The 16337-nt window shown below is 36.7% G+C and overlaps 1 protein-coding gene across 5 annotated transcripts in view; it reads right to left on the bottom strand.

The window, feature by feature from the left end:
* Positions 1-16337, bottom strand: part of RALYL (RALY RNA binding protein like) — an 867550-nt gene that overhangs the window by 519694 nt on the left and 331519 nt on the right. For all 5 annotated transcript variants that reach the window (XM_061172228.1, XM_061172229.1, XM_061172227.1 and 2 more), the window contains one exon: positions 9341-9619. In XM_061172228.1, the coding sequence (XP_061028211.1) occupies positions 9341-9596 (256 nt within the window). In that variant the 5' untranslated portion in view covers positions 9597-9619. The remainder of the gene's footprint in view (positions 1-9340; positions 9620-16337) is intronic.

Below are 16337 nucleotides of genomic sequence, written 5' to 3'. Positions count from 1 at the left end.
CGCTTGATAGATCGTTACCAGCATTTGTTTGTTTTCTTCTTCTTTGTCCACACCCAGGATTGCTCTCCAATATATTCCTTCTTATCAATGCATTTTCCATTACTTCCCTCATGATCAGAATTAAGAATATTCACCAGATTTACTTTAAAGTTAGCAATCCCTATTCATGTTCTTTCTTTGAATTCCTTAAGCATTTATAAGACCTTTATAATGTAATAAAATTAATTTAATTCTCTATTTTATGTATTCTTTTTTTAAGCTAGACTTTGGTCCTCAACAAAAGGAACCTGTATACAGGCTTTAGAGAAAAAATGATTTCTACAGATAAATGAATTTTTAGTGTTGGATTCTTCCTATTATTAATAACTGACTTCCTAAGTTCATAAATTGTGCTTTTGCAACCAACCTAAGAGTGAAAGAATCTAAAAATAAAGACCTTACAAATGTCTATTTATAGCCTGTGTGTAATCAAACCAAGTGTAATCAGTAGAAATTGGCACTGATCGAGACTTAGTCTCCAACCTCTGCATGGTATTTTGGTACAAAAGAACACTTTATATGTGACCTCTCATATAAAAATTGTCAGTATTAAACATTTAAGATGTTTATTTCACCTTTCACATAATGTGTTTGAGAAAAAACATTTCCAATGGCTAAATTTGTATTAAAAATATAATAAATATTTCTAATATTAACAAAATTTAGAATCCAATTTCAATGAATTATTAAGAAGAGGATTCTCTTTTAAATTTTTAAATTTAAATTATTTTAAATAACCAAATTGAAATACATTTTTATAGTGAACTTTACATTATAGAAATTGTGTTTTTTACAAAAATTTTTCAGAATAATTTCACAGTTAGATTTTGATTTTTTAAGAATCCCCAAGTACTGTGGATGAAAATGCAATCAATTGTTCTTTTCCACAGTTTAGCAATCCTTCATTCCATATCAAAGGCAGGAAGCCAGGGTTAAAAAAGGGATATCCCCTTTTCTACTGTGGTGCAAAAGATGCGCTGAAGAACAGAAAACGTATAATACAACAAAATTAAGTTGTGACCAAGTTTCCTTTTCTTTATAATACCCACAGTGTATGTTGTGATGGATACCCGGAAGGGCAGCAATACCAAAAATCTATGTCTTCACCCAGTTTATTTATTTAAAATCCTTTAATGTGTTCAGTTATCGTATCTCAAAACACATGACAAAGGGTAAATTTCCTCAGAGTGCCAACCTTGACCTGGGAATAAGAAGAGGAGATATCACTCGGGAAACGAAGAGAGAATGATTTTGAAACACGTGTCACAGACTGGGGTCACAGCTGGCATGAGGTCACATGCCACACAAGTTTGAATGAGTGAACTTTGAACTGAAAAACAAAAGGCATAAACTTTAAAGAATAGTACAGAAAAGGGGACAGGGCACCCAAAATAAATATGTCAAACTCACAATCAAGTTTGGGACATGCCTTGATCGTAGATTAAAAAAAAGAACTGCGGACATTCATTGCAGTTTGGGGAAATAAGTACTTTTTTTTGTTTTTGTTTAATTGCTCTGGAGTAATAAATATATAGGAGTCTTACCCCAAGGGAAAAATATCACCTTAATTATTAGTTTATATGCTATATGCCTTTAAGGGAAGTAACCTCAGGAAAAATCCATGTATTCAATAAAACATTCTTTGTGTTCATTATCATGTTGGTAAAATGGACAGACCATGGAACTATTTCAAGGTGCCTTTTCATGTGTTATGGTATAAAATTTAGGAATCTTTGTCAATATAGTGTAAATAAAAAATCCAAGGGAGAAAAGTTAATCAAAACATTAGACTGTGACCTATTTTCAAAATCCAGATTAGAGTTCCAAAATTTTGAGCTCTCATTTCTGATCTCCCTTAGTTTCTCTATGCACTATAATTTTTAGGTAGAATCCAGCAATTTTTAAAATAATTTCTCATTTTATGTGAATTTGAAAAGAATGTAAAATATATACTTACTTAAAACTTCAAATCAGAATTTGATGATAATTTCATGGTTAAGATGTTTTCTCCAGAAAGATACAGACTATTTTATAATACAGGTATATGGAGTTCTTGTTCTTAAATGTTCAGGTATACTAATGTAGTCAAGTGAGTAAAATCATCTTGACTGGGTCTGCAATGGTTGACTTGCAATTGGTGTGAAGATATTTATGCCAATGGTTTTATTAAAGGCAGACACGGAAATTTGGCAAAGTGGATAAAGTTTTCTCTGCTACTCAGCTGGGCAGATGGCTTTGGGTATAGAAGACACTGATATGGAAAGAAATTTAGGCTTTAAAGGTCCTATGATTAAGCTCTCCTAAATGAGCTTTTTAAATATTAGAATCAAAAAGAACACTTGCACATATGGCCTTGGAAGTTTGGAAATCATTAGTAGCTTAAAGGAACTGATACAAGAATCAATAACTAAGAAAGTAGTCATCCAATACAGGAAGTTTAGGAAGGACATGGTAACTACAACTTAGAATTGGGAGATCAAAGAGCTGTGCATAAAGTAGTTCAGATTTAGATTTCCAGAAGGCTTATCAGAAAGCCTCTTCTAGTTATTTGGACCCAAAGATTTCTCCACAGATCTATCTTCAGCCAATATTCTTCTCACTCTATATACTTTCCCAGAGTGAGCTTATCCATCTCCATAGTTTTAACACTATCTGTGTTGATGACTCACACATTTTTTACTCTTAGTCCAAATCTCTCCTCTTAGTTTGGACCTACATATTCAAGATTCTACTAGATACAGGTACCTGGATATCTTGAGGCATGTACATAAATCTTAATACATCTATTCAATCCTGAACTCATTGTCTTACACAAAAATCTTTTTCCCTTTGGAAATCATTCTCCATCATCCTAGTGATCTGCAAGTCAATCCAACAGAGAACTCAACCCAGAAATATGGGAATCATTCTTGATTCTTCTCTCTCTCTGCCTCACCCAGTGTGCCAACTAGTTATTAAGTCCTATTGATCCTACCTCATTTTCCTAATTTTTCCTTCTTCATTTCCATAATTAGATACCTGGACTCTTTCAGTAGGCTCCCAACACATTTCCTTGTTTCTAGTTTTATATCACACTAATCCATCCATCAAACTGCTAATGGATTATTCTTTCAATAAAAAATTTCAACATATTACTCCCCAACTTAAAACATTTCAGTGTTTCCCCTTACTTGTAGACACAAAATGGTTATTAATATTTTCCATTTAATAAATGCTAGGTTTCATTCCATGCATAACCGATTCTTAGTTTAAGGATAAATCTATAATTCCATAGTACCATAAGAACTCACATTAGGATGCTTAATTTTTTCTGGAACTATTGATGTTTAACTCTAATTTCTAAATTGTACATGAAAATTTTAAATACATTGTGATATGAAGATTGTTTCTATTTAGAAGAAGTTACTTGAATATGCATTGAGATCAAATAAGATAATATAGGTAAAGTACTAGCCCAATGCATGGCTTAATATTAATTTTCTTCCCACTCTAAAGAGAAAGAACAATGCTTAAATAGGTTGTGGTACATGAAGTAATATCTATTTCACATGTCAGTGGTCTATTATTTGATCCATAATCAATCCACTTCAAATCAAGGGCTTGTAGGGTTTAGTGGGAGTTGCAAATCATAAAATGTTTATTTGAGAGTCAAAAATTTCAAGAAGCAAGTGATTTTACCCAAACCTAAGTTTCCCTTGTCACCAAAAGCAAAATACTTAAAGCCAGAAATGAATATACCTCCCGGGAAACTAAGTGTTTTCTTCAGGAACCAGCTTCCTATAAGGAACATCTGGAAGACAAGATATTCCTGAGTCTCTAGCAATATGGTTTAAGAAAAGGTGAGTCCGAATAGCCAAAGCAATCTTGAGAACGAAAAATGGAGCTGGAGGAATCAGGCTCCCTGACTTCAGACTATATTACAAAGCTACAGTAATCAAGACAGTTTGGTACTGGCACAAAAACAGAAACATAGATCAATGGAACAGGATAGAAAGCCCAGAGATAAACCCATGCACATATGGTCACCTTATCTTTGATAAAGGAGGCAAGTATATACAGTGGAGAAAAGACAGCCTCTTCAATAAGTGGTGCTGGGAAAATTGGACAGGTACATGTAAAAGTATGAAATTAGGACACTCCCTGACACCATACACAAAAATAAACTCAAAATGGATTAAAGACCTAAGTGTAAGGCCAGACACTATCAAACTCTTAGAGGAAAACATAGGCAGAACACTCTATGACATAAATCACAGCAAGATCCTTTTTGACCCAGCTCCTAGAGAAATAAAAATAAAAACACAAATAAACAAATGGGACCTAATGAAACTTAAAAGCTTTTGCACAGCAAAGGAAACCATAAACAAGACCAAAAGACAACCCTCAGAATGGGAGAAAATATTTGCAAATGAAGCAACTGACAAAGGATTAATCTCCAAGATTTACAAGCAGCCCATGCAGCTCAATAACAAAAAAACAAGCAACCCAATCCAAAAATGGGCAGAAGACCTAAATAGACATTTCTCCAAAGAAGATATAGATTGCCAACAGACACATGAAAGAATGCTCAACATCATTAATCATTAGAGAAATGCAAATCAAAACTACAATGAGATATCATCTCACACTGGTCAGAATGGCCATCATCAAAAAATCTAGAAACAATAAATGCTGGAGAGGGTGTGGAGAAAAGGGAACACTCTTGCACTGTTGGTGGGAATGTAAATTGATACAGCCACTATGGAGAACAGTATGGAGGTTCCTTAAAAAACTAAAAATAGAACTACCATATGACCCAGCAATCCCACTACTGGGCATATACCCTGAGAAAACCATAATTCAAAAAGAGTCATGTACCAAAATGTTCATTGCAGCTCTATTTACAATAGCCAGGACATGGAAGCAACCTAAGTGTCCATCATTGGATGAATGGATAAAGAAGATGTGGCACATATATACAATGGAATATTACTCAGCCATAAAAAGAAATGAAATGGAGGTATTTGTCGTGAGGTGGATGGAGTTAGAGTCTGTCATACAGAGTGAAGTAAGTCAGAAAGAGAAAAACAAATACAGTATGCTAACACATATATATGGAATCTAAGGGAAAATAAAGGTCATGAAGAACCTAGTGGCAAGACGGGAATAAAGACACAGACCTACTAGAGAATGGACTTGAGGATATGGGGACGGGGAGGGGTAAGATGTGACAGGGTGAGAGAATGGCATAGACATATATACACTACCAAATGTAAAATAGATAGCTAGTGGGAAGCAGCCGCATAGCACAGGGAGATCAGCTTCATGCTTTGTGACCACCTAGAGGGGTGGGATAGGGAGGGTGGGAGGGAGGGAGATGCAAGAGGGAAGAGATATGGGAACATATGTATATGTATAACTGATTCACTTTGTTATAAAGCAGAAACTAACACACCATTGTAAAGCAATTATACTCCAATAAAGATGTTAAAAAAAAAAAGAAAAGAAAGAAAAGGTATGTTGAAACATTTGCCCTGAAAAGCAAAGTTATTAAGTTATAAAGCACTTGCTTTGTATGAAAAGGCATTCAACTTAGACACAAGGAGTGAGAGACTAGATTTCAACTAAAAGAATAAAGTCTTTGACTTGGATTCAGGCAGAAAGGGTGATTATGGCTGATTAAATAAGTGTTCCAGAGATTAACTGGAGGACACAACTGAGAGAGGATCCCAGAATGACTGGGAATGAAAAATGGTATCTTATTAGAAGCACAATTTAATTCTGTGGCTCTCAAAGCATAGTGATTTGGTGTCATCATTTTTTTCCTTGGGTTTTTCTAAGTAAGGCACTAAATTTTTAGTGTGGGTATTGCTCCTTCCCCATTGCATTCTTCTCAAAAGGATGGTGAATAAGTGAGCACCCTAACAGGTGTTAAGGCCCAGGGTAGGCTGCCCCAAAATATGCCTCATTGACATATTGATTATTTTGAATTAAAGTTACTTAAGAAAGAGCTGAATGCAAGAGGGAAACTAACCCTCCTCTCTGTCTCTCTAAAGTCAGGAAATAAATCTCTCTCATGTGAAAGGTGCCCTCCCTACAACAGGAGGTAGAAGGACACCCTTATTGCCAGAGATAGGGAATTTGGGCAGAGAAACCTCTATAAATAAACCTTACTTCTTTACTAATGTGCTACTCAAGCCCACACTTTGCTTAAACTCCTTACTAATTAAGTTCCCAAACCTAAGTTTCTTCATCCTGTCAATTCCTCTCAAATTTATTGTTTCTTTTGAATGGATAAAAAGATGTGGCACATATATACAGTGGAATATTATTCAGCTATAAAAAGAAATGAAATTGAGTTATTTGTAGTGAGGTGGATGGACCTAGAGTCTGTCATACAGAGTGAAGTAAATCAGAAAGAGAAAAACAAATACCGTATGCTCACAGATACATATGGAATCTAAAAAAAAAAAAAAAAAAAAAAAAATGGTTCTGAAGAACCTAGGGGTAGGACAGGAATAAACATGCAGATGTAGAGAATGGACTTGAGGACATGGGGAAGGGGAAGGGGAAGCTGGGATGAAGTGAGAGAGTGGCACTGACATATATACACTACCAAATGTAAAATAGCTAGTGGGAAGCAGCTGCACAGCACAGGGAGATCAGCTCGGTGCTTTGTGTCCATCTACAGGGGTGGGATAGGGAGGGTGGGAGGGAGATGCAAGAGGGAGGGGATATGGGGATATAAGTATACATATAGCTGATTCACTTTGTTATACAGCAGAAACTAACACAACAATGTAAAGCAATTTTACTCCAGTAAAGATGTTTAAAAAAAATTTTATTGTTTCTTTGTCTCAAAAGTATAAAAGCTGCCTGCTCTGGCTACTTCTCAGGCCCCATTTCTACGAGACCTCCATGTGCACAAATTACAATTTGTTCGCTTTTCTCCTGTTAATCTATGTTTTGTCAATTTTATTACTAGTCCACCCACAAGTACTCAAGAGGGGTAGAGGGGGAAATTTCCCCCTCCCTGATATAGGAAAAGGGACTCTGGAAAATTAGCTATAGTTCATTAACACATGAACTGGACTTTACATTGGTCATTAATTTTTAAAAATTAATAGTTAAATGCATCTCTACTAGTATGTACCAATCTCATAACAATCAGGATAGAGACAATAAATGGCTATTTCTCTGATTTTGGCTCAGATGTGGCCCTAAGTAGAGATTTCAACTCAGAAGTTAAAGCAAAATTGGTCAGAAGATTCCAATATCAAGGTAAACAAGTAGAATGGGGATGTTGAAAAAAAAAAGACATATGTAAAACTTACCAATGTCTTTTGGATGGCATTACTTTTTCTTTAAAATACAGAAAAGTGAATTGGAGAAATATAAATAAAACTATATTCTTATATGGTAATGATTATTTGTGGTTTTATTGCAAGCACTTATGTAAAACATCTTTTTTTTCCTCAAGACTATTACCTCAGACTTCACTCTCACTTTATTGAATTCCATACCTTCCCCCCAATTTTTTGTAATTACATTATATAACTTGGTAATACAATATTCTTAACACTCTTCTAACTTGATTTGTTTATGCTTTTATATCTTTTTTCTTTTATATGCTCCTTCATCTTTATTATGTCTGTGGACATGATAGAAGTAACATCATAAATTAAAATATGTAATTCCAGGGAGTTCTCTGGTGACCTAGTGGTTAGGATTCTGGCCTTTCCTCACTATGGCCCGGGTTCAATCCTTGGTTGGGGAACTGAGATCCTGCAAGCCACGCGGTGTGGCCAAAAAAATTTTTATAAAAATATGTAATTCCAGATACTGATGAGGGCTATGAAAAAAATATAAAGTACAATAATAGAATAGACAGTGCAGGCAAGAGGGTAGAAGACTATTTTATTTTAGATAAGTTGGTCAGAAAAGCCTCTCTGGGAGAGTAAAATTTGAGCACAGCATACAGTAAAGCAGGGAAAGAATGATTAGCAAGGACCTGTCTTCTGAGCATAGGGAATAGCAAGTCCAAAGCCTCTGAGGTAGGAACAATCTTGGAATGTTTGAGGCATATCAAGATGGCCAGCAACACTGAAGTGGTACAAGAAGGCAGAGAGAAGGAGATGGAGTTGAAGATGTAATGTGGTGCATCATCGCCATGGTATAGAATATAAACTTTATTCTGGGTGCAATGAAAGGCATTACAGACTTAAGAGCAAATTAATGGCATAATCTCATTTATGTTTTTAAAGGGACACTGGCAGGAGTGGAAAGAAACAGACCAGTTAGGGGGTTATTTCAGTAGTTCACCTGAGATAACGGTGGCCTGTATAAGACGGCTATTGGTATAGATTTAAAAGTTGATTGGGTTTGGGATATATTGATGATGGATTACATTTGGAGTGTGGGGGGAAGAGAAGAATCAAGGTTGATACCTAGGATTTTGTTTGAAAAACTGGATAAATGAAGGTTCCATTTATTGTGATGGAGAAGTATGCAGGTGAAGGAAGTTGCAATGTGGATATCCAAAAGAAGACCTGGTATAATCAGTTTAATATAAGAATCTGAACCTCACAAAAGATATAAATTAGGGAATCACTGATGTCTTAATTATACTTTTTCCTTATGTAGAAAAAAACTGTCTAATTTTTATTTTTATCTGCATACTTACTACAAAGTATTTTCTCCTAAGAATTTTCCTTTTACTTCAGACTATATTCTCATTTCTTTGAAAAAAAAAACTATATTATTCCCTGGATATCAGACATAAATCTGATTATTGCACATGACTGAACAGGCCTGACATACAAGATTCCTGCCTAGATAAGAAAGAATAGTTTATATTCCTTTTCCAGTTATTAAGATTTACTTCCCTTTGCTATTTTCTATCCCTTCTCCCCCCAAAATAAAAACAGTAAATGAGGAAAATACATTAGCCCCTCAGAGCAAGTGCTATAAGTATAAAAAGTAATTATTTTATTTTATTTTTTGCTCCACAAAGTGTTTCCTAGAAGATAAGACATCATTGCAAGTCAAATAAAGTTAAACATGATGCATATCTTTTATTTGCCTGGACCTGTTAAGACTGGTGGAGGTAACAAGTATTACAAAGCAGACGATCTCACGCTTATAAATTTGTAGAGAAAATAAGGCACTTATAAGTAAACCAATATGAGAACAAGAAAATAATATAAATTATAAATATATAAGTACTATAATCGGTTAAGAGATAAATATTATAGTAGTGCTTGTCCAGATATGCTCAGAGACTAGAACACTAATGTGAAACCCGTACCGGAGTGGGACTTACCAAGCGGTTGGCCTGCGATGATCCTGGCGTTTTCTCCAGCCACTGCAGCTCTTGCGTGCCGCTCACTCATGTACTGTACAAATGCATAACCTTTGTGAACTGAGCAGCCAACTATTTTTCCATACTTTGAGAAAATGGCTTCAATGTCAACTTTCTTGACAATGGCTGTATTTAGATTGCCAATGAAAACACGTGAGTTGATGGACTTGGGGTCATTCTTATTGGTGACATTGCTGGTCTGTGTTTTGCCAGTCATGGTTGGCTCACCTTGTTTTAATCCTTAAACAAACAAACAAACAAAAATCAAAAGGAAAATAATTAGATTGAATGGATACCATTGGCTTTTAACAATTTTTCAATAGTGTACCAGGTAAACTCAAATCCCCAAGTACTACTGATTTTCTTGAGAAGAAAATTTAGTAATATATTAATAAAAGGTGAATATTGCATTGCAAAATGAAGTAGAAAAATAATTATAATTATTTAGCATACAGTTATAAATAAATTCCTGATTAATTTATCTAAAATTCAGGCCTGCACAGTGATTAAATGTTTTGTAGTTTTTATTTTTAAGTCTATCAATATTTCAGAAGCAAGTATGAGAAATAAGCCACCTTAATCTATCAGTGAAAAAGAAAATCCAGAATGGCTAAGGTCTGATGGTGGAATATAGTACTGTAACCTCCATTTATGGTGGAGAACATGCATTTTTATTTCTACATTTTCTATAATACGTAGATATGTTAGCTATTTCATTATCAAAACCCTTCTATCAGAAACTAACAATTCATTTCGTTAAATGCTGTGGAAGAGAAAAAAAGGAATTAAAAATTAAAAATTTTTTTGGAAAATTTAACGTAAGAAAAACATATTTTGAAATAAAGGATTTAACCAGAATTAATTCTGTACATTCTCTATAACCAATACCAAATATCAGTTTAAAAAAAAAAAGAAAGAAAAAACAGCATGTGTAGCTAGTTTTCATCAATGATCAGCAGATTAGACTGGGCATCTGTATTGAAATTTCCATTCTCAACCGCAGTTTTAATTCATTTAACTAATGGCTCCTATGTTGCCTAAAGACTGCTAGTATTTCTAAAAACTGTTTTGTGAGTTTGGCAGAGTATTTAATTGTGCTTAATTAAACTCAATGAAGCTTTTATTTCTAAGTACTCCAGCACTTACAGGTTTATTTTTTAAGCCTTTAAAAATTCATTCATTCATTCAACAATATTTATTAAGCACAATCTTTTTTTTTTTTCTTTTGCCAGACATCATCTTCTAAAGTGCCTACCAATTTAAAGAAACTAGTATGGTGAAACTAAAATTTCAACAAGGATACAATCTCTAATATTGATGATAATTGTTGAACACTAGCTAATTGATACATTTTATCAGTGACATTATATTTTATACAAATAATCTCTTAAAATCTTATAGCTATATAAATAATTAATAAGTGTATATTGTTTTTAAAAACAATTTAAAATGACATTTCTAAATTGAGCACTAAAGAGGTGGAAATTTTAAAGACATGTAAATTAGATATACTTGAAAATTTACACACTATTCATTTAAAGCAGCTACTTCTAAAATCAAGAGCAACCACATAACACAAAAATGTTTCAAATTAGGCTGTTAATGATTACTTCTTGGATTATTAAAATTTTACTAAATATTGGACACAACATTATACATATCTCCTTATAATGAAGGTTGACTTCATAAACAGTTATTCACATAAAAATTGAGTATGGCATCATTAAAAACAGGGATTATATTGCTGCCTTGTTTGTTTTGGCTTAGCTACATTTAAGGGCTTCCTTTAAGAATTATTCAAGGTTAGGGTTGAAGGAAACGAAAGTTGATTCTTTTTTTTTTAATTTTGCAATTTGAGCTATTGCATACCTTAAGCTAATGCTCTGAGAATCAATTCAAATAAGAAAAATTAAGGTGTACATATGTATTTTAAACAAACATTTAGCTTCCTCATATAATCTAGTGTATTTAACCACACTGAGGAGGAAAAATAAACTAAATATCCCTTTTTGGCTCCAGAATGTATTAAGGGCTACCTTTCTTACAACTCTAGTCCAACATCAGTAATGCAATCCATAGAAATAATATTATTTTCTTTTTGCTCTTATGTGATAGATATTTTTAGAAATATCATAAAGTTACTTTTAAGAATGAATGATTCTTATGGTTGACATTTTCTTTCCTGGGCAGGAATAAATTGGTTAAAATGGAAACACAAGAATTGTTAGAAGAGGTCATAAACATGGTTTACAGAGCCCAGTGGTCTTTCTTTGACAGTGACCCTGAGTCAAATTTAAAATGAGGACACAACTGCAGTCTGAATTCTTACTGTAAGTGTCAACATGCTTTCTGTGACTCCATCCTTTTACTCTATGTAGATGACTCTCATAACTGTAAGTCCAAACTATCATTTGTGTAATTCTACTTAATGACTTTTGATCACCTTAAAATCTCTGTGTATCTAACTGCTCACATAAAGACTGACTTGCCAGTTTCTATCAGGTTTTAATAATGAAAGAGTTTTGTCACTGTGTTGTACACTATCAATATTCCCTGAAAAATTAAGTGTTAACTCATAATGTAATATTTAGCTTGTGCTTCTCTGTTACATGACTCTTCATCAGTTGAAGAAAGACTTCCACTTTCTGGCATGATGGAATAACAAGGGTTAAATTACCTCTCTGACTCAAACAACTAGAAAATCAGGCTGATATACATGGAACAAATGTTTTTCTGACGTTAAGCCACAGGCAGTGTGGATCTATGACAGCTGAGCCAAAAAAAAAAAAACAAAGTAAGGTCTAGGATTGTCCCAGCTTTCTGTCTGGGAAGCATATTTCATGTCATAGAGTTGGTGTGTGTGTGTGTGTGTGTGTGTGTGTGTGTGTGCACACGTGCACGTGTGCATGTGTGTGTGTATCACTGAAAGCAGAGACAGCGACCTTACTGAATTTATGTGATAGATCAGAGTTTAAGGCGTCTAAAGAGTCAGGAATTTGTGAGGCAGATTTCTAGAGAGAAGAGAGCAATACAGAGAAGTAATTCCAGAAATCATCTTAGGGGTCCCTTGAATCTATGCTGATTCCTAAGATATGCATGCAATGGATGAACTTCTATGAGGCTGGTTAAAAAGGTATTGGAAAGCTGTGAGCTGAATGCTTCCCAGACCCACAAAAGGCTATGTATCATTCAATTCCTACCAGCAACAGTAGAAAGTCCAAATTGGATCCCTCAATCATTAAATTTAGACATCAGAAGGACCAGGCCTTAGTAATGGGCATAAATAATCCCCAGAGTAAAAAGTACTCAAGGACCACCCTAACAAAACTTAAAAACAACTCTCAGGATGATCAAACTAAACCAAAAAACAACTTAACTGTCTATAAGAGCAAAGCATAATACTTCTTTATGAAAAGTAGAACTCAGACACTCAACAATATAAAATACAAAATCTTTAGAATCCAGTTAAAACCTCCTAGAGATCCCAAGATCAAAAAATATGACCCATAATCAGGAGAGAAATTAAAGATACAAAAAAGAATCAAGTGGAACATCTAAAGATGAAAACTGTAATATCTAAAATGAAAAATTGATTTTTTCTCACTAGGAGCTCCATCTGAAGTGCTGGGTGAAAGGCTTCCAAGTGCAGCATCCTACGAGAGAGTGAAAGAATAAGCACAAAGGGAAAGGAAAAAAAAAGAAGTGTAAAGACTTAAAATGCAGCAGAGACCCAAGCAGTTTGAGTTTGCTCCTGCCCTTTCTGCAAGGGGTAATCACGGGTTCGAGCCCTGGTCTGGGAAGATCCCACGTGCCGCTGAGCAACTGAGCCCATGTGCCACAACTGCTGAGCCTGCGCGTCTGGAGCCTGTGCTCCGCAACGGGAGAGGCCGCGACAGTGAGAGGCCCGCGCACCGCGATGAAGAGTGGCCCCCGCTTGCCGCAACTAGAGAAAACCCTCGCACAGAAACGAAGACCCAACACAGCCAAAAATAAATAAATAAAACAAAAAAAAAAACTCTACTGCGTAGAGGAGGAGCTTCAAGATGGTGGAAGCATAAGATGCGGAGATCACCTTCCTCTCCACAAATACATCAGGAATACACCTACATGTGGAACAGCTCCCACAGAACACCCACTGAACGCTGGCAGAAGACCTCAGACCTCCCAAAAGGCACGAAACTCCCCACATACCTGGGTAGGGCAAAAGAAAAAAGAAAAAAGAGAGACAAAGAATAGGGACGGGACCTGCACCAGTGGGAGGGAGCTGTGAAGGAGGAAAGGTTTCTACACATTAGGAAGCCCTTCGTGGGCGGAGATTGTGGGTGGCGGAGGGAGGAAGCTTCAGAGCCATGTAGGAGAGCGCAGCCACAGGGGTGCGGAGGGCAAAGCAGAGAGATTCCCGCACAGAGGATCGGTGCCGACCAGCACTCACCAGCCAGAGAGGCTTGTCTGCTCACCCGCCGGGATGGGCGGGGGCTGGGAGCTGAGGCTCTGGCTTCGGCGGATTGCAGGGAGAGGACTGGGGTTGGCGGTGTGAACACAGCCTGAAGGGGGCTAGTGTGCCATGGCTAACCAGGAGGGAGTCTGGGAAAAAGTCTGGAGCAGCCGAAGAGGCAAGAGACTTTTTCTTGCCTCTTTGTTTCCTGGTGCGCGAGGACAGGAGATTAACAGCGCCGCTTAAAGGAACTCCAGAGATGGGCGCGAGTTGGCGCGAGCCGTAGCTATCAGCACGGACCCCAGAGACGGGCATGGGATGCTAAGGCTGCTGCTGCCGCCACCAAGAAGCCTGTGTGCAAGCACAGGTCACTCTCCACACCTGTCCTCCCGGGAGCCTGTGCAGCCTGCCACTGCCAGGGTCCCGTGATCCAGGGACAACTTCCCCGGGAGAACGCACGGCGCGCCTCAGGCTGCTGCAACGTCAAGAAGGCCTCTGCAGCCACAGGCTCACCCCGAATCCGTACCTCTTCCTCCCCCCAGCCTGAGTGAGCCAGAGCCCCCGAATCAGCTGCTCCTTTAACCCCGTCCTGTCTGAGCAAAGAACAGACGCCCTCAGGCGACCTACACGCAGAGGCGGGTCCAAATCCAAAGCTGAACCCCGGGAGCTGTGTGAACAAAGAAGAGAAAGGGAAATTTCTCCCAGCAGCCTCAGGAGCAGCGGAGTAAATCTCCACAATCAACTTGATGTACCCTGCACCTGTGGAATAACTGAATAGACAACAAATCATCCCAAATTGAGAAGGTGGACTTTGGGAGCAAAGATATATATACTTTTTCCCTTTTTCTCTTTTTGTGAGTGTGTATGCGTATGCTTCTATATGTGATTTTGTCTGTATAGCTTTGCTTTTACCATTTGTCCTAGGGTTCAGTCTGTCCGGTTTTTTTTTGGTTTTTTTTACTTAAAATTTTTTTTTCTTAACAATTATTTTTTAATTTTTAATTTTAATAACTTTATTTTATTTTACTTTATTTTACTTTATTTTATTTTCTTTCTTTCTATTTTTTCTTCCTTTTATTCTGAGCCGTGTGGATGAAAGGCTCATCGTCCTCCAGCCAGGCATCAGGGCTGTGCCTCTGATGTGGGAGAGCCAAGTTCAGGACACTGGCCCACAAAAGAGCTCCGAGCTCCATGTAATATCAAATGGTGAAAATCTCCCAGAGATCTCCATCTCAACACCAAGACCCAGCTTCACTCAACAACCAGCAAGCTACAGTGCTGGACATCCTATGCCAAACAACTAGCAAGACAGGAACACAACCCCATCCATTAACAGAGAGGCTGCCTAAAATCATAATAAGACCACAGAAACCCCAAAACACACCACCAGACGGGACCTGCCCACCAGAAAGACAAGATCCAGCCTCATCCACCAGAGCACAGGCACTAGTCCCCTCCACCAGGAAGCCTACACAACCCACTGAACCAACCTTAGCCACTGGGGACAGAGACCAAAAACAATGGGAACTATGAACCTGTAGCCTGTGAAAAGGAGACCCCAAACACAGTAAGTTAAGCAAACTGAGGAGTCAGAAAAACACACAGCATATGAAGGAGCAAGGCAAAAACCCACCACACCTAACAAATGAAGATGAAATAGGCAGTCTACCTGAAAAAGAATTCAGAATAATGATAGTAAAGATGATCCAAAATCTTGGAAATAGAATAGAGAAAATATAAGAAACGTTTAACAAGGACCTAGAAGAACTAAAGAGCAAACAAACAGTGATGAACAACAGAATAAATGAAATTTAAAATTCTCTAGAAGGGATCAATAGCAGAATAACTGAGGTAGAAGAACGGATAAGTGACCTGGAAGATAAAATAGTAGAAATAAATACTGCAGACCAGAATAAAGAAAAAAGAATGAAAAGAATTGAGGACACTCTCAGAGACCTCTGGGACAACATTAAATGCACCAACATTCGAATTATAGTGTTCCCAGAAGAAGAAGAGGAAAAGAAAGGGACTGAGACAATATTTGAAGGGTTTGTAGTTGAAAACTTCCCTAATATGGGAAAGGAAATAGTTAATAAAGTCCAGGAAGCACAGAGAGTCCCATACAGGATAAATCCAAGCAGAAACATGCCAAGACACATATTAATCAAACTATCAAAAATTAAATACAAAGAAAATATATTAAAAACAGCAAGGGAAAAACAACAAATAACATACAAGGGAATCCCCATACAGTTAACAGCTGATCTTTCAGCAGAAACTCTGCAAGCCAGAAGGGAGTGGCAGGACATATTTAAAGTGATGAAGGAGAAAAACCTACAACCAAGATTACTCTACCCAGCAAGGATGTCATTCAGATTTGATGGAGAAATTCAAAGCTTTACAGACAAGCAAAAGCTAAGAGAATTCAGCACCATCAAACCAGCTTTACAACAAATGCTAAAGGAACTTCTCTAGGCAGGAAACACAAGAGAAGGAAAAGACCTACAATAACAAACCCAAAAC

Source organism: Eubalaena glacialis, chromosome 17 (assembly GCF_028564815.1).
Source record: "Eubalaena glacialis isolate mEubGla1 chromosome 17, mEubGla1.1.hap2.+ XY, whole genome shotgun sequence".
Lineage (NCBI taxonomy): Eukaryota > Metazoa > Chordata > Mammalia > Artiodactyla > Balaenidae > Eubalaena > Eubalaena glacialis.
This window is presented reverse-complemented; position numbering and strand designations above follow the sequence as displayed.